Genomic DNA, 24,546 nt, shown 5'->3' with positions numbered 1-24,546 from the left:
CATATATACACATCCACATTCCTTTTAGTGTTTAACAGAAGAGTTAGTCTTTCATATTTAGAGGGAAAAGGAAGATCCCAGGCAGGTGGAGAAGAAAAATAACCCAGGCTGCAGCTCAGGTAGGCTCTTCACCTGTGTCAGCTGTAGCCATGAGCTTTTGGAGCACATGGCTCATTGGTTTGTAATGTCATGGACTTGATGGCCAGGAGAAATATCCAAGCTATCCCTGCCTCCCAAATCACGTGGGTGAATCCTTCTTAGAGAGCAACACGGGAAACACAGTCAGAGACACACCAAAATTCATAGATACACACAAACAGAAATTATACATGTAAAAACATATTCAAACAAGTCTCTTCTGAGGCCTCTCTGTGAATGCCCACTCTATTTCAATGCATTGCTGATAATACAGTGTACCACATGTAAGCCTTGTTTTTAATGGGTCTCAGGGTTCAGCTGCTGAGATGAAAACTAACCCATGGGAAACAATAGCAAACTGGAAGAAGATGCTTTCTCATAAAGTGCTGATGGAAGGGACTCCAGAGAGTCATTCTACTATCATTCTAATAATGATGAAGATGCATTCCAGCAACATTCTTCCTGAGATCAGAAACATCTTTTAGGACAGAGAGAGAAGTTTAGAGACACAGTGATGCAGTATGTGTTAGACATATACTAACAAAGGTGATTATGATTTGAAGGATCATTATATTTTAGTGAAAATATAATCACACATATCTACCAGAAAATGTGAGAAGAGTAATCTGCAGACAGCAAGGGAGGGGCAGGACCAAGGGGAAGGGGCCAGTTTATCAGGACGCTCTAGGTCCTAGAGAACGTTGCTGTGGTTTGGGAGACATTCTTCCTCTCTTGAAGCTCTCAGGGATAAACTTGATGTATTATATAAAAGTCTAAAGGCAGGCTGAGAAAAATGCAGCCACTGTGATGATCCTGTGGAATGTTGTTTCAGGAGGAGGACAGAGAATGAAGAGCTGAGATGGCTTAGAGACCAAGCTGTGGATGGGGATCTAGACCAGGAGCAGATCTGGGAGGTGGCATATGAGTTTAGTTTCAGTTCTGTTGAGTAGACTACAGTGAATCATTCAAGAGCAGTTATGTCATAGACAATTGAAAATATGCTGCTGGATCCTAGGGTGAAAAGTAAGGGCTAGAAACAGACATCTTTCAATTCAATGTTAAAGTGCAACTGTATGCAAAGTATAATACATATGCTTTGGCTGTTAAAGAATAACATTTGACTGTGGGAGACCAATATTGTTGGCTCAGAGGTGGTAGCAGGGCATTAATGTGGAGAAATAGTGAGCATTTCCATGAAGGAGGCATGAGTCAGTCTAGAAGTGAGTGGTGGGTAGGATGTGATTAGAAGTCAGTGGGCATTACGGGAAATGGAAGCAGCAGGAGCAGATCATGACATGAGTGGAGGCAGCTGACTGCCACTGTTTACTATGCACCAGATGCTGTAGTAGACAGTAAAGATAGAAGCATCATTAAGCCATGATCATCAGGCAACTCACAATGTAACATGGGAGAGAGACATACAGGTAACCAATTATTTGGTAAGTGCAATTAGGTTGCAACCTACAAATTGCTAATATTTGATCAACCATTTTGGATCCAATCCACAAAAATGGCAGTTTCACATGATTCAATCTAATCTAAGTGTATTTTAGTGTATATAACAGATAAGGATCGTATATAGGGAGGAAAAATTATATAAATGTCTTTGGAGATGGGACTGTACTTTATTCTAAGTGTACGCTACAGAAGGCTTTTAACAGACAAGTGAGATGCTGAAAGAAATGTTTTAGGAAGATGAATTTGGTATCAGTAGAAAAGATATAATGCAGGGCCAACATCCCAGAAAGCAGTGGGGGGCAGAATTTAGGAGGCTACTTAAAGAATTTAAATAAAGGGTAAGCAGCGCCTGACCAGGGTGATATGATAGATATTTTGAGGGAATCATGAATCATCCTTAGTACTTGGCTGTGGACCGGCTGGCTATCAGGGGATATTGCCCAAAACGGATCGACAGATATATACCTGTGTGTCTGGAAAATTCTGCTTCTGCCCCATACAAGGCAGTCAAGCCAGCTTTGCTGGTTTGAGAGAAAAAAGAAAGTTTTCTGATGCCGAGACTGAAGGAAGTTGGCAGCAAACTATAAAGACTAACAGTGCCAGTGTTCACTGTGCCACCATTTGGCCTCGTGTTTGCTCGTGAGTCTCCTGGTTCCACAGGAGAACTGAGACTTCATTCGGTTGGGGACTGGCCTGTGTGATGTCACTGCTGCATCTCCAGTCTGCAATACTGCCTTGCACATAGTAGGTGTGCAAAAATATGCTGAGTAAATAGCGAATATGAAACTGTCATGAGGAGTAAGTCACTGCAGAGATATCATCTTGGAATTTGTCATGGACATCAGAATGGAAGCAGAAACTATTATTGAAGGTGGGGGAAGACCTGGAAAAGGAAAAATCAAAAGAAGTTCCAGTTCAGTGAGCATGAAGCAGCAAAGAGGTGTGAAATGGCAAAAGGAAAGGAGGTACCTGACAGTATGAGGGAGAGAAGAGATGGTGAATGTACCAGATGGAAGTGGGCACAAAATATGCGACTCAGAACCTGTGGACAGGTTACCCTTAGACTCACTCTGAGTTGAGAGAAAGATGAGAGCATATAGAGAGTTACACATAAAGGTGAAGATATGAGTAATTCTGTAACCATCATGCTAAAAACAACTCTCAGTATTTCTTAGGTGCTCCCAACAAAGTCCACATTCCTTTGAATGGTGTCCAGTGTCTGCTATGATTTGACCCAGCCAATCATCTCAGCCTTGTCTCCCACATCTCACCTCACAAAGTCCACACTGCATCAGGCATGTTTACTGTGCATGTTCCAAACGTACCCTATATATTCCTTTCTCCCTTTCCCTGTTCTAGATGTTTGATCCATTTAGAATGACATTCCTCCCCACTCCCAATACCAGTCCTGCCGAGATAAACTCTACCCACTTGGTAAAGTTTAATGCTAACCTTTTCTAATCTTCCCAGACTAGGTAAGTTTGATTTTATTTTTCATTTAAAAATATTTTGCTATTTTATTTTTTAAGACGTTTAATTATTTTTGGCTGTGCAGCACATGGGATCTTAGTTTCCCCATCCAGGATTCGAACCTATGCCTCCTGCATTGGAAGTGTAGCATTTTAACTACGGACCACCCAGGAAGTCCTCTGATTTTCTTCATAATATCTGTTTCGTATTTCTAGATCTCTTTCTTACCCATAATGCCCAACACATTACCTTGTGTTTATTGGGTCTTCATTCATTGATTTAATAAACAGTGACAGAGTCCCTTCTGTGAATCAGTATTTTGTTGGATTTGGTAATGCAATAGGGGTGATGCAGTAAGTCCATGATGCCCTCATGGACTTAACATCTGGTGGAGGAAGCAACTGAGTAACCAAACAAATGCTGAGATAGTCAATAATGGTGACAGGTTCTAAGAAATAACAATACAGAAGACTGTGGGAGGTGTGACTTGGGGAGAGGAGTTAGTCAGGGGGTCAGGACGGGCTAAGAAGAGAGAGCAAATGGGGCAGACTGTGGCATGAGAGGACTAAGAATTTTCTAGGCAGAAGAAACAAAGGACCTGAGATGGCAAGAAACCTGACACATTCCTGGAAGGTCAGGAAGATCACGGGGCAGGCAACAAGAGGAAAGTGGCTGCAGTGAGGAGAAGAGGGCCAAGGTCCAGGTCATACAGCCCTCATAGGGCATACTGAGGATTTTGGTATTCATCCTAAGAGCAAACAGACACTTTCAAAGGGGTTGAAGCCATAGATGTGAAAAGCTTACACTTTAAAAAGATCACATTGGCCTCAGAATGGAGAAGAGACTAGAGGAAGGTCAGAGTGAATGCCTGGGCACCAATTAGGAGGCTTCTTTCACAGGCCATGTGTGATAGTACAGTAGTGTGGACTAGAGTGGATTATGCAGACCGTCAATAAATGCCAAAAGAGGGCAGAAGCAGTCTTTTGGAGTCAATAACTAGGATTGAGAAAAATTGAGTTTCACCTTTACAAATCTCTCCACTAATGTAAATCACAGTCAACAGCACTTCAGCTCTCCAGACCCCTTTGGGAAATGTGCCTTCAGGATAATCAAGTGTTCTCGATGACAAAAGGTAAACAGCAACACCAACTTTTTCTTCCCGTTTAAATCTTTTGATGAATAGCCTTACATCTCTGACTTCTTAAAAAGAAAAATAAACTGAACATAATCTCCCCTTCTGTTGACAGTTCCAACGGAGTAATAGTTATGGCATAGGACAAAATATGAAGGATGTGCCAGGTTATATACCTTCAGTAAATAGGACCCAACTGCTGGAGTTTTGCTTCCTCTGTCAGCTTTTGCTTTCATAGCTTTTCTGCTTCCTCTCTTGCTATCAGTAGCTCAGCTTTTGTGGCTACTAGTGTCTACATAGAAGTAACTTTCTCTTATGGGCTAAGTAACTAGGTGAAAATGATAAGAATTACATATAAAATTAGGATTTGAGAGGCTCTCCTGTGAGCATAGATGCTTAGTTTTGTTATGTAAAGGTTTCCTACCTGGGTCTTAGATCTGTTTGTCGAACAACTGAGTTCCGAATGCAATGGACTTACCATCTTTTTTCCTAATACATTTCATTGCTTTAACTGTATTGCCTGTTACATAATATATAAAGTGCAACAGATATGTTTTAAAATGTCAAAGTCTTTGTTCTTATTCTTTTAGTAAAACAGAGGTAAACTTAGGGATTGACAAAAGCCCACATTATGTATAAAGTTTCCATATTGGTATTTTCCACTATTCTGTGGAGAATAAAATGATGAACTCTATTCTAAAGGACCAAAAGTAAGAAATGTCTCATTATATCCCATCATATAAGCCTTTAACTTACAAATGTGCTGCCTTCAAAATGTCAAATTAGATTTAGATGCTTTTTCAGACACAATAGAGTGAAAAGACTACCCACAGAATGAAAGAAGGTATTTACAACATGTATAACCAACAAAGGATTCATATCTAGAATATATAAAGAAGGCCCAAAAATGCATAAGAAAGAAACAAACAGGCAGCTCACTAAAAAACTACGCATCATGCCCCTGCGATGAACAGGGGCATTGCGAAGGAGAAAATCTAAAGGCCCACTAAGATATGGAAAGATCTGCAACTTCATTAATAATGAGGGGACTGCAGATTAAAACCATAAGCAAGTATTACTACATACCCATCAGACCTGGCTCTCTCAAGTGCACATGATGATGTGGAGCAACAGAAATCTCACATATACTTATAGGTAGGAGTGGACAGCTGGTGTCAGCAGTTAATAGTAAAGAGGAAGACACACTTACACACTATCACCTAGCAATTTCTTTCTCTTTTTGCACCTAGCAATTTCATTCCTAGCTTTATACCCTAGAGAAACTCAACTACACGTCTTCTGCAAGGATACACATACAAGAGTATTCTAGCATTGTTCCTAATAGTCCCAAACTTCCCATGTGCAAAATGGATAAATAAGTTGTGGTATATTCATACAACGGAATACTACACAACAATGAAAACGAATGAACAACTACACATGTCAGAAAGGATGAATTCCATAAAAATAAGTGTTGAGCAAGAGAGGACACACACACGGAGAATGATTCTAGCCATATAAAACTTTACAACAGTCACACTGAAATAATATTCTGTAGGTGTATATACATGATGATGATGATAAAAGTAGCTCAGTTGTGTCCGACTCTTTGCGACCCCATGGACTATATAGTCCATGGAATTCTCCAGGCCAGAATACTGGAGTGGGTAGCCTTTCCCTTCTCCAGGGGATCTTCCCAACCCAGGGATCAAACCCAGGTCTGCCACATTGCAGATGGATTGTTTACCAGCTGAGCCACAAGGGAAGCCCATAGAAGGTACAATAATAGAGAAAATAAGGACATTATTATTATGAATGTCAGAAGAATGGTTACCTCTAGGGAAGAGGACAGGGCTGTGACCAGAGAGGGGCACACATGGAGTTTATGGAAATCTGGCCATGTCCTGCTCTTATGAACTGCATGGTTATTACATGTACGTTCACTCTATAATTATCTATTCAAATGTTTAGTAATTTTTATGCATTTTTAGTATACCTATTTTACATTAATAAATTTAAGAAAAGGTTTAATGTATACCAGATGTATCTGATTAGGAATGCATTTTATCCATAGTAACCGCTAATCAGACAAGTCTGTAAGTCTCATTTGGTAATAGTGTAAGTCCAATACTGCACATTTCAATAACAATAACAGAAAATAAGACAGTTGCAATATTATCAGTTAAACAAAATATATACGAGAGAAATATTGAATAAGGATTATTTTAAAGTATCTAATATCAGATTGGAAAAGATAAAAACTATTGAAGATACATTAGGTAGCAAGACTGCAGAAACTGACACACATACTCAGCTGAAGAGAGTATAGATTGGTCCAACTTCTATAAGGGGTGGTCTAACAACATCTATCAAAAATTTTAAACACATATTCTACTTCTAAGAAGTTACGCTAGTAATAAACTCATAACTCACAAGCATGAAAAACTACATTTGTATAAGGATTACAGCCCTGTTTGTAGTGGTAAAAGACTGGAACATCCCAGGCACCCATCAATAGAAGACTAGTTAAATAAATTATGGTCCTCTTAAGCAATGGAATACTGTGTAGCCATAAAAAAGAATGACCCAGCTCTACATGTCCTGCTATGAAATTACCCAGATTTGTTACAAGAAAAAAGTATAAAACAGTACTTATTGTTTGTTTACTTGTTTAGACATTTTTAAAAAATAATAAATGTGAGCTTTTATATTTTAAAATAGTATCTCAAGAAAAACACCTAAATTTTAAATCATGTGTATGTATTATTGCTTCAAAAGTTCCTTTAAAAAATTTTGAGTACATCTGCTTAAGGAAAAACAGATTTAATTAGATTATAATGAGGAAGCATAAGAAACTTTTGGAAAAAATTCTGAGGGAACTTTTTAATAGTTCCCATCAGAACTAACAGGTCATTAAAAAAAAGCCTAATTCCACATCAAAACAAAATACTTCTTTTGATACAGATGTATCAGTTGCATTGCTCTTTTACAATCTCTCCATGATTAGAATAATTATTCTAGAGTTAAAACTGATACAAAAGAGGAGAAATAGAAGGAAGATAAACTTCAAGGTCAAGCTCAAATTTCACTTCTGGTGTAAAAGCCATCCTTGGTTCCTAGGCTGTTGTTCAAAGTGCCTATACTTGTTTAAAAAATGTAGCATATTGTGTGATAAGTATATATCTCAACTAACATTCATTGTCCTAGTTTCTCTGATGCTAAGCACAAAAATTGGAACCAAAGAAGTGCCAAGTACAACTGTGTCCTTCCATAAATACAAATAACATGTATATAGCCACTGTATGTGGCATCATATATAAGACACTTGTGGGTGTGAACTCAGGAAACTCTGGGACAAGGACAGAGGTTGTTCTTATATATCCTGAATCTCCATGGTAAATGGTCATCAGTGAACACTCAGTAAAATTCTGTTGAATAAAATTCAGTGTACCTAAATATTTGAAATAATTTTCCATTTTTGTCTCTAGCTAATTTCATTCTTCTCTGTTAACAGATTTTCCTGCTTGATCAGGAGTTAATGGTGGTGCCTACTTCAGTCAGTTCAGTTCAGTTGCTCAGTCGTTGTCCAACTCTTTGAGACCCCATGGACTGCAGCATGCCAGGCTACTTATTTGCCTCCTTAATGCATAACCAATCCAGTGGTTTGGACTTTATATGCCCCCGTTGGAAGTACTGTTTTAAATCTAATATTAGAGAACATATGCCTAAAATATTTTTCTTTGAGTGGTTTTCAATACATTTTCATGGGTTCAATAAAGGTGCTTGCTTAATATCTTGTGTGTAATAGAAACTATGACTGTTCTTGTTTTGGGGGGTGCAGGGTGATGGGGAGATGAGTTAGACACTGTATTACAGATTTCAGATTCTACAATTTGAAATAAGTTCCTTGAATAAGCTCTTCCCCATTTCTCATCCCCTCATATCCTTCCTCATTATCATCATCATCACCTGTTATTATAACAGTTTCCCCTTTTTTTAAATAACAGTTTTCCTTTGATATTCTTGTTTTATGAGATAGAAGTAATGTTTGGGCGCTATGTGACTACTTCCTGATCTATTCTCTTTGTCTGGAATTTCTACCAGCCAGGAAGGCTGCTGCTGCTGCTAAGTCGCTTCAGTTGTGTCCGACTCTCTGTGACCCCATAGACGGCAGCCCACGAGGCTCCCCCGTCCCTGGGATTCTCCAGGCAAGAACATTGGAGTGGGTTGCCATTTCCTTCTCCAATGCATGAAAGTGAAAAGTGAAAGGGAAGTCGCTCAGTCGTGTCTGACTCTTCGCGACCCCATGGACTACAGCCTACCAGGCCCTCCGTCTGTGGGATTTTCCAGGCAAGAGTACTGGAGTGGGGTGCCATTGACCTTCCCTAACTGAAACTCTACTGACTGCAACTACAGCTCAAAGGTGACAGTGGTAGAAATTCTAACATTCTGGTTTGAAATCATTATGAATCAAGAAGTTAAAAACTGGGGGACTACCTTCAAGAACTCCCACGTTATGTTTTTAAAAGATTTGCTGAATTCTTTTAAAATAAAAGCTGCAATAGTGTCAATCACAGATGCACACACAAAAAATAGATGTAAGTTGCAACGCATTCCAAATATCTCCAATTTGAGTATATTTAGGTTCACATCAACACAAAAGAGAAAGGTTTAAGCAGGCCACCTAGGTGCTTTGTCTGTTTTGTTCACTGCCATAACCTCTTTGTCTAGAATAGCACCTACCAAACAGTAGGAGCTCAATAAATGCTTGATAAGTTAATCAATGAGATTAAAAGATGGCATGCATCAAGGTAATGAGGAAAAGAAAAGGTAATGAACTTTTAACATCCTCTAGTGCTCACCAAGGCAGACTATTGTCCATGTGTAAGTGACTAACAGCAGAGTCTTGAATGAAACTTTCTAAATCCCATTCCTGCAACTGAAAGAAAACCAGCTAGCAGGAGACAGGAAAGGGACAGAAAAACACAGAGCCTGTTTTTTTTTTTCTTCATAATCTTCAGAGTGGAGTACAACCCCTTGCACATGACACAGAGAGCAATGCATATGGGAACATTCAGTAAACGCCCCATAACCAGCATCAGCAGGGGCCATGCAGATTTAGAATTGCTCTTCTGAACTTCTAATCAATGTCTATATGTTGCTGCAATTAGCAGCTTCAAGTAGAACCAATTACAGCATTAATGATGATAATAATAATAATAATGATTGGAGACGAACATTCTGAACTTAGAAAACTCAACTCTAAAAGGGGGAGGCTGAAAACTTGACTATCAACTCTGAATAAGGCCGTGACTACTCCAGCAAAACCAGGGCAACAGAAGATCAGAAAGACTGATTAGCAGAAGGAAGAGTCTGGGTGAAACTACGGAGTGGACACGTGGAATGGGTCTAGTCTTTATAGATCTGCATCTTCCAGCACTTTTCTCAATAGGAAGAGCTATCAGGGCAGAAATAGGCTGCTCCTCTCAGCAGGCATTTGCTATTTGTTGCCCTGGACCAAAGTCCCATCCTTGGAGTTTTTTTCCTAGTGGCAAGCCACCACAGAGGACAGGCAATCTTGTTTCTCTTGACAAGGCTCTACTTTCTGGCAATAGGATCATATCATCTCACCCCAATGCCACAGAAGCGTAGATCTTCCCATGGCCAGCCTGTGTCCACTATATCCTACTAGTCATGACAGATAGGTGGGCAGTAGCCATTAGCAGTAAGGCAGTGAAGCTAAGCTTCCAGGAAGGAAAAACCCACACAAGCATTTGCAATCTATAGTCAAGATCACAAAAAAACGGTAATATTTATCCACTTATCTACCAAGACTCCCATGTTATGGGAGAAAACATGTCATGTTTGACAGCACAGCACAAATGGGGAAAGGAAGCTCAGCTAAAGCACAACCACCACCTCAAAGCCTCGTTCACCCACCCCATCCACTCTAATCTCACTACTTTGGCTCTAGATGTTCATATCTTGAAATTCCTAAGAGTTCACTTTCACCCCTACCAGGAGAGCTTGCCTCCAGATACCAGAACTCCTAGTGTCATCACCCCCTAGTCATCCAGGAGCACAACATTTAAAAAAACAATATTTCCCAAAGCCTGTTTCCCTCTTACCAGTAGCTTTAAGAAGGTAGATTCAGTCATCTTGTTCTGCACTAAAAGAACTTTTTAACTCAGAAGGAAAAAGGGCAAATGATATGCCAAGAGGTCTGTGCAGAACAGTCCAGTAAAACCCTCGCCCTGAGAGCTGCCACTTCTCTCTGCCTCCAACCTCCAAGCTGGCCCTGCCCTCGACCTGTGCCATCTCCCAGTCCTGTGTCCCTTCTCCCCAGTGTGTCCGACCGGCAGTGTACTCACTTGAGGCTTGTTTGCCTTGGACTGTTGCCAGCTAATCCACTTTAACATCTTGGCTTGATCTCAAATTTTCTTTCTGCTTCCACCAAACTTTTTACAAACAGAATTTAAGTTTGTGCTGGGTGGCAGTAGGGTTGAACTTGTTCTGAAGACTCACGCTCCCGCAGCGCTTGGAGGCAGGGATCGGCCTCACCACAGTGCTTTCTGCCCAAGCTCTCAGAATCCGAAAGGGAATTTGCCTAGAGTGGCTTGAAGACTCGGGCAGAATCGCACTCCCACCAAGGCCACTACATGAGTCACAAGTACTTAGTATCGAACAGTCTGTGGTAGGCATCAACACTTGATAAGTTATCTTTCTCCTTTGCAGTCTGGAGACAACTTAAAGAACCACTTTGTACTTTACTTTGGGTTGCTGTAGATTTGCTGGGACTGGGCAGGGAGGTATAGAGGCAGCTGGGAAAGAAGCCAGTACCAATAGTGTTTGTTTTTGCTACAAAGTTTTAGAAGCTGAACTATCAGTTACTACAAAAGTACTATGCTTTTGATTCCATTTAACAGGCAGGAGAGTGACTTGGGCTTCAATCTGAGGTCTGCCAGGAACTGGCTTTGTGATTCTGTGCAAATCACCTTGTTCCCTTTAAACAGGATGGAAACAGAGGGCAAGAGGCTATCTTGGGCTCCATTATTTCCTGAGTGTCTGTTTTCAAACTCCAGAGTTACCTGGAGTCATATCTGGCCTCTGGCCAGCCCTATAGCTATCACACAGAGATCTAATCTACTGACAAATCACCTTTTGCAATTTCCTTATTTCTGGATCATATATTTGCACAATACCACCACTGGAAACCAAGAAATTTGTGGGCTCAGTGCTCTGTGATCTGCCTGTGTACTGCAAACTGCTTCTCACCCGTGGTGGGTTATGAAGATTATTTGCTTTCCAGATGATTGATTGGTAACATTTATGAAGTCTAAGTTTAGGTTTCAGATGTATCCACCTCAGAGGAGGAGTACAACTGTATATCTTTTAAAGGTATTTGTTTAAGAGTTAGAAAATGCTCTGTTACTAGATGGGAGGCAACACAAACCTCTCCCTCTAAAGAAACAGTTTAGGGCCCTGAGATAAAGGGCAGAGTAACAGAAGTGGTGAGGACTCTCCTGGAGACCCATTACATTTTTTCTTTCTAGCTTTTAGCATCGTGCATTTAATAGGCTAGACCTCCAGAAGGTGGATCACCTGCTCAGGCCCCAGGGCTAAATGTCACACGTTGTCACAATCTCATTCTGGAGACTCAAACTTGGGTGGACCATCTTGATGGTTTTCGTTTTTGTTTTGTTTAATGATGATCAATAACTTTATTTTTGTATTTTTATTATTTCATACATTTATTAAGATCAAGTACTTCCTTAGGTATGCATTGAGTTGACCACTAAATTCTTTTGAATACATTTTTAGTAGACCTGTATTACACTGTCTTATTTAGATATATCTGAAAGAAAATTCAAACAAAACCAACCAACCGACCAACCAAAAAAACATATGAAACAAAAACTCTGGTCTTTCTCCAACTAGAAAATGTACCAGTGGCCTCTCTGTGTTCTCTCAAATACCAAACCATATGTTGTAATGTATTTTATAATATGTCTATTAGCTATTGCTTTGGGTTATTTACACCTTCTATATTAACGCAGATAAAGAAGTTTTAAAAAGTATGTCTTCTCTTATAATTTTATTTAATTTAATATAACTAAAAGAGTAGCAACTCTTTTACAGGTCATTGACCCAAATATATCATAAAATTGTGTATATTATACACACACGAAAAATTGTGTATATTATACACACAAGAAAAATCTAGGGATATGGCTCATAACGCATTATTCCCTTTATAACAAGTTATATCCTGCTGGTGTAGTGCATCATCTTGACTTTTTTTTTTTAAAGAATTTGCTAAGTGAAAAATATTACAATGTGTGAACTGATAGGATTTTTATTAGTCTTGACACTGTTGAGTCTCCACATTTCCAGATATTTGGTTTTTATCCTTAGTGGCAAAAGCCAGTGATCTGTAGGCCCTTAAAACTCAAGTCACCACAGTCATCTGGACAGTCTCCTTTGCTTCACACCCTCTTTTGTACAGGATCTTGGCTAGTCCTTCAAAATCCCAGGAAGCTGAAATCACTGCCTTCACTGTACAGACTTGGAGACGGAGGCATGGAATGATTAAGTGACCCGTTCAAGGTCCTGCCACTGTAAGCAGTCAGGGACTGAATGCGTGCCTGATTCCCCAAGCCATCTCTTCTGTGCAGCTGACACCTTCGTAGCCCACTCAGACTCTCTTTCCTGCTGGGGCTGCCATGCTTCAGCTCTTTGCATGTTGGCTGCTAACAGCTCACAGCTGCCACAAAAGACCAGTCCTTTGCCTCAAGGTAGGGCAGATTTTGGGTGCCATTCACACTCCAGCTCCAGGAGGGATCAGGCTGAGCTGGACTCCAGCTGAAGCCACGTGCACATTTGCCTTAGCTCCTTCTACAATGGGCCCTGTTTCCTGCCCCTTTCCCTGAAGGGGCACCAATAAACTCCATGCACAGGAATCCCGGTCTCAGACTTTGCTTCTAGGGAACTGGAACCAGTATGCTCTCCTTCCTCCCAAGAAGCCCTATATCCAGCCTTATTCTCTGGAGAATTTTTCTACTTAGGAGCCCAAATCTTTATTTTTAAAGATATTAGTTTATTTTATTTGGCTGGGATCTTTCTTTAGTTGTGGCATGTGGGAGCTTCTTCCGCAACCAGGGATCAAACCTTGGCCCCCTCCATTTTAAGAGCACAGAATCTTAGCCACTGGGCCACCAGGGAAGTTTTCCTATGAGCCCATTTAAATGGAGAGTCTATTTTTCTCTCCCCCTATCAACAATAATCCCTACAAGGAAACTAACTTCTTACATTTAAGGCAAGTTCTTCCAATTGCAGCATTAGCCCACTTTTTCTTACAAGAAAAACCTAGGAGCCTTTTTTAGCTCTTGTTAATAGCAGAAGACTAGAATGCCATCCTTTCTCTTTCTGGTTATTTACCTTTCCTCCTTATATAGGAAAGCAAGCCAAAGGAGGGCTTGTTCATTCACTGCTGCCCTCTCAGCATGGAGAGCCGCACCTGCTATGCAGCAGAGCATGAACGGAGAGCACAGCAGAGCATAACAGAGCATGAGTGGAGAGAGATGAAATAGGCCAGTGCACGGGCGGGGCCCTCACCAATATACCAATGTGGGCGCCAGACCCTCTCTGACTACATCCCTTGCACCCAGTGGCCTGCTCTGTGCTTCCAGAGTACATGTGTCAGGATCACCAGGGTCTGATAAACCAGGTGGGGCTCTTTAGTAAAGAAGTTCTTTCCCAGAAGGCTTCTGCAGCCAGGCTGCCCTGCTCCTTGTTAGTGGTATTGTGTTACCGCAGTGAGTGACCTTGTAGGAATACTTTGTCCCCTTAGTCTGGCCCTTGCCATCTCTAAACAGAATATTTCCTCCCAAACAGTAGAACAAAGTTTTGGTCATAACTCATTACACTGATTTGACAGTTGAGAGTTTAAACACTTCTGAGTTGTATTCTGAAATCTCCAGGCTTCTCTAGGCATTTCCCTGTCCCCCTTCAGCACGTTGTCATTATCAGCCCACCTTGTAACTTAGATCACATTTGCTTGTTTTTGAAATCCCTCATTCAAGTCACAGTCAGCACTGGGATGTTTCAGCAGTATTCTTCTGTTATAATTTTTGCAGAGAATAGCACTTGCAGCTCAATTTCCTGTCTCCAGCCAGCCTGAACATGTCTAGAAATTCACAGCGTATTTTGGATGGAGAGCACCCTTCCTAGGAGGGGTTTGTAATGTTCAATTCAATAAGCACTTACTGAGCACCTCTGGCACAGCTAGTCTAAACAACATATACATGCATAGAGACTGTCACTGCCTAGCTGGCTACTTCTGTACCATTAGTTGGTAATTATTTGGCAGACACCCATCTTGTTCAACGACAAGACACTTCTTCACTACTACCTTATTACTCAGCCTTGCTTGACTAGAATTCTATGATTCTGGATTTCTCTGAAATATGGTTGCAAACTTCCACCACCTAATACACGTATAAGCAAGAGGGTCTTGTAGTCATGTCCAGAGTACCATGAGCATAGTCTGGACAGAATAGGAAGGGGCTCAGACCCAGAGCTCTATGGACAAAGTAAGGACATCCATTTGCCTTCAGGGAAATGACACTTTTACACGGGACAAGGATAAAGTAGAACCTAATTATGCAGACCCATTTGAGAGCAGAACAAACAAAACTTTGGGGAAAGCTATTCATATCATTTACTGGGGCACCCATGTTAGCTTTGTCAGAATTTAATGCAGAATTAAGAATACTAGACTGATTCCTCATCAAGGGAGGACATACCACAAGCAATTCCAGCTTCTCTGTTATAGAGGAAAATGGGGGCGTTCCCTTTCCTAAAAGGAAGAGTCAGACAAGGATAGATCCAAGTTTCAAAACCTGAGTGGGAAATGAGGAAGGGCCAGGTGTTCGTCATTTGTTGGTCTTCTGTTCTCAATCTTGTCTTCATAGTCAGAATTTGGATGCAGTCACAAAAAGTATGTTTAGCCAATAATGCTGGGGAATGCATCTGATACACTGGACAGAATAACTCTGTATTCAAAACATGCTGGAATATGGATGGAATTAAACAAGAGAACATCTAATAGATATTAAATAGTCCAACACTCAGGTTACTAAGTCACCTTCCCAACTAAGAGCGGGCCACAAAAACAGGCAAGGAGATTCCACGAGTCAGCATTGTACATCCTACTATACAGGGTAAAACATCTTAGGGAGGGAGGGCAGGCACTGTCGCTCTAGAACAATAAGCTGAATTTGCATTGGTTAGTTCACATCTAATGTACTGTATGTCACTCTGCAGGCCCCATTTTATATAGATCATTATATACTAGAGTAAATCCGAGGAAAGCAACCAGGATATGGAAAGGTCTGAAAATATATTAATAGAAAGAATAGCTGGAGAAACCGAGAACTTCTAAAAAAGAAGATTAAAAAATAGAAAAAACAAGTCAACTGTCTTCAAATATCTAAAGCTTTAGGGGTTACCACTGGCCAAAGGTGATACAATTTGAGGATTAAAATGAAATACCTGAGAATAATGGATCATAACCCATTAGATAACAAAATAAACCAAGAGCCAATGCTAACAACAAATAGCTACATTTTAGATTCTAAGGCCTAGCAAATGGAAAGTGGAGTAAAGTTGTTCTATTTATATTCAAGCAAACTGAAGCTATGTCCCTTTAGGTCTAATATAGAAAAAACTTTTTGACATTTAATGAACCATGGACCTGGAGGGCAGAACTCTATTCAAGAACTTCCAAAGATCTTTAATCTGCTAAATAATCAAGTACTCTTATTCACAGTCTCTAGATTTCTATTTCCTTTCTAATAAGATCGAAAGTTAATCTTTACTGAGTGTCTAATAGGTAACAACTAAACATATTTTACTTAACCTTCCCAAAGACTCAGTGAGATGGGTATTATCTTTGTTTTATAGATTGGGAGATTAAGGTGCAATAACTCGTGCAACGTGACACAAAGGGCAAGTGCCAGAGCTGGTATTTGAGCCCAGGTGTGTCCATACTCCTTCTACCCTACCCCACACACAGAGGACACATAAAGTGATTGCAGAGGTGTCTTAGGGTCCCACAGGTCCCGAAGGCCATCCGTCCTGGCCCTTTGATGGTTATGTTCACCATCTATCCAGCTCACAGTTCTACTATTCTCATTCCTCTGGATTAGAAGAAAAAGACTGGGGCTTTTCTAGAAACTCACTGTTAAAATAACCCTGATCTCTATGAGGTATCTCTGCCCCGTCCCTTCCCCACAGTCATCTTGTCTGCCCTCCTGCTGAATATGACTCAGCCTACCTGAATTAACCTGTTTTCTCTTTCTCTTCTTCAGAGTCTATTCAGCTGACTCCTTGGAAACCAGTGAAGACTAGTTTCCAGGTCTTGTGGTATAGTTAGGGGGAAAATTTAACACTGTTGATAACATTTATAAATTCAAAGATACCAATAAACAGTTTCTCTGATGAAGGGCAGTGCAGGTCAAAGGGACACATGGCTGTCCCATTCTCACTGCTTAGTGTCAGAAGAGTAAGAACATTCTAATTACGGTACATGGTTGCAGACAGGCCCTCCCTTTATTTGACTGTTCCTAAGTGATTTTCCAGGTTTCCTGGCGGAACACAGAATCTCTCTTCATCTTCCAACCTACTGCTCATATTTCCCAAAGGCTGAGAAGGTAATTGGGAATTGACCAGTCTTCCAGCTGATCAAAGCTTTTTGCTTGAAGTAAGGAAACTTCCAGGTTTCTTTAGCATATTTATAAATACACTATTTGTATGTTTGGCTGCTTTCAGACCACCTGTTTCAGCTTCTTCTTCATTCTAGAGTTCCCTGCCTGCTCTGTTCATTCCCCAAGTACTTCCTGAGCATCCCTGTGTGCTATGTGTCGAGGGGACAGCCGTGAAACAGACAGACATAACCCCTGCCCTCATCAGGGCTTAAGAGCCTGGCTATAGAGACATACATGAAACGAAAATTACACAAATAAGAATTCACACTCAACAAAGAGTCCACATGTCTCTACAGTATCCAGCACAGAGCTTGGCACGTGGTGGGTGCTTTTTCACGAGTATGTGCCTGGAAGTTTTGTGGAATGTGAAGAAGGACCTACTAGCTGAGTTCATCTTAGCACTGGGAGCTCAAAGCTTTGACTTTTAGAGCGAGGAGAAAACATGACAGTGAATCAGGGAGACATGGGTTCTAGTTTCTGCTTTTCTACTCGCTGCTAGGATTTTCTTAGGTGAGTCACTCAGACTTTTTGGCATCAGTTTCCTCACTTGTGAATAACGTGTAACTATCAGGGTTCCTCATTAATAAAGAAGTGGCTGCTGTCAGAAGTGATCTACTCTAACTGCAATCACCCTGCTAGAAGACAAGGAAAGGCTGGAGTGGAGGCTTCCTAAGACAACTCTTTGGCCGAGGTGTCTAAGGGCCATACGGAAGACAAAGTAGCAGCCTGAAGGGAAGCATCCCCTGGATGACCACCATGGAACTAATAGGCTGCTAGGCTGAACATGGGAAACATGATCACTTACCACCCACTGACTGCTTAAAAAGAAACACTTTCATTCATAGGATACTCTAGGTTATACTTCTAAACAACCAACGGGAGGAGAAAGGAAGTACAGAAATAGTTTTCTTTGTATGTTTAACAAGTAGAAAAATCCAATTTTCCATCTACTCTGATAGTCAAAAATGAAAGCAGGATGTCAAATAGAATTGATTACCCTGCATGTCCTTGAACACTAGTCTAGAGAATGATTTTGCACCATGATCTTAGGAAGTTTCCAGTAAGAAAAAAAAAAAAATTTTGGAAAAATCCTAATAAATGCAGATTATCCTAAAAAAAAGTGTCCCTAATTTAGAAAACTGAAATGAAGTCAGGACACAGCATGTTGCCTGAGGCTGGAGGACTAAGGCCAAAATACTCAGTCTAGAAACTAGGATCAATTAGCCTTTGAAAACCCCTACCTTTATTAATAAAATCCCTAGTATTCAGAAAAGGATCATCTCATACTCTTCTGACCTTCAGGTAAACAGATGAGAGGAGGGTCAGAGACAGAACCTTCCCCGGCTCCTGATGCACATTCAGACCACTGAACTCCTCCCGTGGCTTGAGCAAACACTCCGAGTCTCTGCTACATTCTCCTTTCTTTGGCTCCTCATCAGAGCTCCTCTTACTCACTTGCTCCAAAATGTAAGAGAGCAAGTGACCAGGTTTTCTCCTGAGACAACTACATCCCTCCACATTTTTTCAAACATCACTTCCTGGTCCTCTGTCCCTTAGGAACTGAACCCCAGTACTCTGGCCAAAGAAAGGCATCATTTTCACCAGAGTGCCTTCAGACAGGAGGCCCCTTCCAACTGGCATCTCTGTGGCCATTTCCAAAGTCACTGGTCTTGGTCTAACTTCGGGATGAGCCAGTCACAGCCACTAAGGTCTCTGGAAACTATCCCAGTCTCAGCTTCCTGAGTTCCAGTCTCCCAGAAAGCACAGCCTAATAAGTGCCACTGGGGCATCTCAGGAGAGGAAACCCAGACTCGCTCTCCACTCTCCCCAGTGCTGCTAAGCTTTGATGGCATGAGAGGGCTGGCTGGCCCCTCAATCTTCTGTCCCCTCAGACAAAATCTCCACGCTGTAGCATATCTCCTCCAGTCCTCCAGCTCTTTCCCTCTGGCCGCCACAAAGGCCACTGGCTACTGAGGTCAGGTTCCACCGTGGGAGACATTCCCCCATGGGTGGCCCTCCAGGAGTGGTTAAGCCAGTAGGAAGTCTTGGGGAGGAAGGTTGGCTGTAGCATATCTCCTCCAGCCCTCCAGCTCTTTCCCCTCTGGCCGCCACAAAGACCACTGGCTACTGAGGTCAGGCTCCACCATGGGAGACATTCCTCCATGCGTGGCCTTCAGGAATGGTTCAGCCAGTAGGAAGTCTTGGGGAGGAAGGTTGGGGCACTGGCCTACCTTGTCACTGTCCGCTGTGTTCTGGGAGGTCCTAGAGGCAATGGAGATGGTGTCTGGCTGGCTGCTCCCATCCCCCTGGCTGTCAACATCCTCCACTCCATCCCTGCAGGAAGAAGAGAAAAACAGCAGGGGTGGGGGTGGGGGGAACAACTGTGGGTTTAGAGCACACAAGGATTTCCAGCTGGTCTGGCAGAGCAGAGCCTTAGCACTTTTTAGCAGGGATTTGTCTAAAATTATCCCACTAAAGGAAGCAGTCCCATGTGATTTTCAATGATGTCACTTCTTGCGCTTAGCAAATACATAATCACTATGTTGATAACTGAATACAAAATGACTCTCTATAACTCTTCTGGCCCATGGTACAGAGGGGGCAGCTATTTATTTTCACTAGGAATGGGTCTATAATAGCCAGTAGGGAGAAGCACCTGCTTCTAAGCACCTGCTTAGAACCTAGGCTTCTCTCCAACTGTCTGGGTCATCTGCAACAATCCCAGAGCTCAGGGCATTCAAATAGATTTTGTGCGTGCTGTAACAGGATGGGGGTGGTTTATAGCTGGCTTATAAAGAGAACAGAACTGAGAAGAATTTTTTTTGACCTGTGCTTCTCTTGCTTAAGAAAATTGGGTGGGATATTTTCTCCAGGGGAGATGATCCTTGGGAAGGTCCTTATGTTGGACCCTCAACTCCTGTGTCTGGAGAAAGAGTTTATTGCCTTCATTTTGGTGGGTCTTACTGATCGCATGCTTATTTATGATGACTTCTTATTAACATAGAAAGCCAAGGCATCTTCTCAAAGATAAGAGGACAGTCACAGATTCTGCAGCAGCTCTGGAGCCAGCTGTGCTCCTGAGGGTCTGACAGGACAGTCTCCCAAGTGTACTCCTGGCCTTTGGACCCCTTCCTAGGCCCCTGGACCATTTCATTCACATGCTCCCTCAATTCTGCTGCTTTACAACTGGGTCCCAATCCCATACTGAACACAAAGGCTGGGCCAAGGGGCATTAGCGGTCTGGCAACTGGTGAAAGCCAAAGGGTCCATGTCAGGAAAAACTGGAGGTGTGGGCCAGGGGTTGGATAAATCAGCACAGGAAATGACAGCACTTCCTATGGGGGGTCTATGTGAAAGTCATACCCTTGCTGCTACTTTAGAAAAATATGGCCTTAGGGGAAATGGGAACTCACTGCCCGAGAGTGTTACTCCATGGGCAACATTTATTGAAGCTGTCTCATCAAAGTCTACACAATTACAATCTACAGTGTGGGAGAACATGGACATGTGTGTGCATGTGTGCATACATGTGATGCATATGTACATACACAGAGAGTGCTAATCATAAGAAGTTTCTCCCACTCAGAATAATTCTAAGTCGACTGTTTTCTCACCACCACTTGTGGGCTTGGGAAATGCCAACTTATTTTAATAATATAAGCCACACGTTCGTAGGAAGGAAAATCTGCTGTAAAAAAAAATTACGTGATGCGTTTCAAAACCAAAAATAAAGGACATTTAGATCATCTGTTATTTTAGATATCTGGAACACTGCTCCCCACCATTTGTAGATAGTTCCGAGCTGGCTGTACTTCCTGCTTCCTACTATTCTGGCCCATTGCAGGACCTTCTGGTCCACTCCAGATGAAGCTAGTTCTGGGGAAGGTGAGGAGCCTAGCCAGGAGGGTAGGAAGTATTCCCCAAGCCAACCCATTCCTCTGTAAACTCTGTCCCCATATATAGGGAGCCAAGCTAATGAAATAACACAACACCTGGCTGTTCTCTGCAGAGTCCACCAAGGTTTCTCACTCTCTCATCACCTGACAACGACCAAGGCAAGGCATGAGGCATTTCCAAGGTATGTCCATCCCATGTTCTAGAAATGCTCAAATTCTACTAGAGGAGAAAGGGGCTCTTTCCCTGGACAGCCTTGCCTGAATATCCTTTCCCATCAAGGTTCTGGACCTTGACTTCCTTATAACTGTTTTTCATTCTCTCTTTTATTGAAGTAAAGACTCGCTACAGAAGGATCCGTCTCTAGCACTAAACTAATTGTGCCCCTTACCCTGACACAGGTAACTGAAAATAACCCCTCCCCAGCACAGTCATAACTGTTCTTTCAGCACCTAGAAGGGGCCTTATCCTGGCCATGCATGTCCTGGGGCTCCTGCCCCTGGGGGAATCTCTCTCTACCTTAGCCACACCCTTCTTTTGACTACCATCTCTCCTGGTGGCTCCCTGGCTTGTGTATGCTGGCTGGTACCAAAGGGTCAACTAAATCTTCTGAATTTATTCCATTCATGAATAGGAGAGAAGACAGCCTGTTATCACCAACATCCATAACCTCCAGAACTCTGTTTTTACTTTTTTTTTTTTTCTCGAGTTTTCCAAAATTGACATGAAGTTTTTCTATTCTTTCTTTTAAAGTGCCCTCCAAAGAGTCATTGAAAGTGACTGTCACAAGGAGACTTGAGAAAGAAATACTTAAGCAGTCACCCACTGGTATAGGGAAAACTGGGATTCAGAAGGACCCAGAGAGATGAAGATATTTAAAAAAAAGTCATCTTCTGCCCAATCACAAGGCTTGCCTCAAATGAAAGAAGATGAGGGCTTGACAGGGGTGGGGGTGTAGAGTAAGAGCTGCAGTGATGGCATACCCCTGCCTGTCACAGCCCTTCACTGTCTAGCCGGTCCAGAGAGCCCTCCCCTCAGCCACCTCCCTCCCAAAGCCTTCCCCATACACTTCACTCTAGTGCCCATCACAAGTCCTCTCTCCATGATGCCTGCAGCATTTCCCGTCCCTACCGGTGGTCCTGGCTCTTCTTGTTTAATTATCCCACGTGTGAGACATGCCTGTCAGATGGTTCTTGAGCGAATGGACTCCCTTTTATATTCCTGGGGTACCCAACACACTCAGGTGCTCACTGAAGCTCTGCTGAGTATAACTGACAGTGATGGGTGAGGTGCTTAAGAGGAGGTGACTCCTCTTAGGTAGAATTCAGTGGGGTGTCACAGAGAGGGGTGCACCACCCCCACAGAAGCAAAGGTTTACCCCACCCCCGCTCCCTGAAGCCTGTGAGGCTGTGCTAGGGGCAGAGACCCTGGTTACCTCTTACTATTGTTCCTCTGTTTGGCTGGTGTTTTGGGGAGCTGAATTGGCTCCTTCAAAGCTCCTTTCAGGTGAATGATCCTTTCTTGAATCACCTCTCGAATGTTCTTGATCCACTCCTGCTTGGTTTCTATGTTGGAGGCCTGCAGTGCCACAGGGAGAGACAGTAAGAACCTCATTTCCCTCAATCCACCGAAACAGTTCTCAACCCTTCTCTTGCAGGCTTAATCCATCATTGGTCAAGGATATCAAATGTTGGAGGGGTTTATTTCTCTGTTTTTTTTTTTTAAATTTTTTATTATTGTTATTATTATTATTTTTTACTTTACAATATTGTATTGGTTTTGCCATACATCAACATGCATCCGCCACAGGTATACATGTGTTCCCCATCCTGAACCCCCCTCCCACCTCCCTCCCCATACCATCCCTCTGGGTCATCCCAGTGCACCAGCCCCAAGCTTCCTGTATCCTGCATCGAACCTGGACTGGCGATTCGTTTCTTATATGATATTATACATGTTTTAGTGCCATTCTCCCAAATCATCCCCCCACCCCTGGTTTTATACTTGTGACTTCAATCCCACGGACATGCTTTTCCAACTCCTTGAACAGGGCTCTGACCTCAAGACTCAATGCAAACTTCGACAGGGTCATTTTCAAAGTATTTAATAACTTTGGAGGCACTGACCAACAGTGATATCTGCCCCTGCTGGACCAAGGATTAACACTTCAGTTACTGGATTCTGGGGAGGTCTGGAGAACACAGGAGGGGCAACAAGGGGGTGTTTGGAGGCAGCAGCCACTTACCAAGTGGATATATAGACCTGGATATACTGGTCTAACTCGGATACACTTATATCGAACCTGGATATAAGTCCAACGCCCATATGACTACATAGGCTTGTACTGACTGCGTTGGTCCCAGGTTTTTAGGCTAGTAAACCTGTTAATTGAAGGCACTGCTGTCACTCCATGAATACCCCATTTGTCTTCATGGAAGTCTGTTCAGGTACTTCTTCCTCATGCCGGGCAGCAGCCATGCTGACAACTCAGAGTGAACAAGTGTGAAGCTTGCTCAGGGCTGGCCCATGTCTTCCTTGGTGATGAGCACTTCCCTGAGAAGCACACAACTGATGGATGTGCCACGTGCAGGATCTGTCCTCGGTTTCACTAGCGTGACCACAAGTGCTCACTCAGCTCCCCGTGATGTGTACTCTGGGGAGCTGAGTGGACTCCTTAGGGACCCTTCTCAACACTCCTCTCAATCGGCCTAGTTCCCATGCTTGCTCGTATAATTCACTAGAGTTTCTAGAATGTAAGGGTCTATATCTCACACACAGCCTCCACTGAGCAGAATACCTTATATGCGGAAGGTGTTCAGGAAAGAAATGTTGAATGAATGTAGAGCAAAACAAGGTGACTTTTGCCAAAGGTCAGTTGTCATCCTTGACACTTGAAGTGGCCACATGGGCAGAACATATTTAAGTGGGCCCCACTAAGGCCATTCCCTGCCTTCTTCCTTCCACATGCCAACAAGTACCTGGACTTAGAGACCAGTAGTCTGAGATTTTAGGCTACTTTCATGATAGAATTTGTGTCTGAACATCCATGTGGGGCTGCCCTCCTGAGGGAAGCCCAGAGGCCCCAGCTTTTAGGCATATCCTGCCCACATCCCTCTAAGCCCCCTTTGGTTACCCCCAACCCTGGTCTTGTGCCCAGCAGAGAGCAATACTTACTTTCAGCACTGTTTTATTGTCTGAGGATGGGGTGCGCCCAGACCACAAGGCGAATTTGCAGGGATCGCCCTCTACGTGTTCGGTTACACCCAGCTCTGAGGTCTGTAGACAGGAAATGCCTGTGAGAGGCGGGGAAGGGGAGGGCGGTGGGGAGACTTAGGGCTGGGGTGGGAAGGGAAAGGCAACAGAGAGGAGAGGACCGAGGGAGGGGCTCTGTCAATCAAACTTAAACAGACCAGATGTTCTGTTCTTCTACCCAGGATGAAAGGACCTACAGGCACGTGCCTGATGAGCAGGTAGCAGGGAGGGAGGGTGAAGAGGGAGGCGCCCACGCCAACAGGAAGAAGAAAGGTCAGCTCTAAGATGCGGAAGTGGGCTGAGGGGGCACTTTCCAACTAGGATGCCTTTCGCTTGTCCAGGATGGTGTTGGTGTGGCACCAGGGGAGAGACGAGCAGAGTGTACAAGATCCCTTCCTGCCCAAGGGAGCTAGCAAATGGGGAGACTCGTCTGAC

The 24,546-nt window shown here is 42.7% G+C and overlaps 1 protein-coding gene across 15 annotated transcripts in view; it reads right to left on the bottom strand.

Annotated features, from left to right (window-relative positions):
* KALRN (kalirin RhoGEF kinase) overlaps positions 1-24,546 on the bottom strand; it is a 692,774-nt gene that overhangs the window by 190,364 nt on the left and 477,864 nt on the right. For all 15 annotated transcript variants that reach the window (XM_070370301.1, XM_070370325.1, XM_070370311.1 and 12 more), the window contains 3 exons: positions 24,034-24,135; positions 22,295-22,437; positions 19,197-19,299 (listed from right to left, as the gene is read on the bottom strand). In XM_070370301.1, the coding sequence (XP_070226402.1) occupies positions 19,197-19,299; positions 22,295-22,437; positions 24,034-24,135 (348 nt within the window). The remainder of the gene's footprint in view (positions 1-19,196; positions 19,300-22,294; positions 22,438-24,033; positions 24,136-24,546) is intronic.

The sequence above is a fragment of the Bos mutus genome, chromosome 1 (assembly GCF_027580195.1).
Source record: "Bos mutus isolate GX-2022 chromosome 1, NWIPB_WYAK_1.1, whole genome shotgun sequence".
Lineage (NCBI taxonomy): Eukaryota > Metazoa > Chordata > Mammalia > Artiodactyla > Bovidae > Bos > Bos mutus.
The sequence above is the reverse complement of the archived record's forward strand: the minus strand, read 5'-3'. Positions and strand labels throughout refer to the sequence as shown.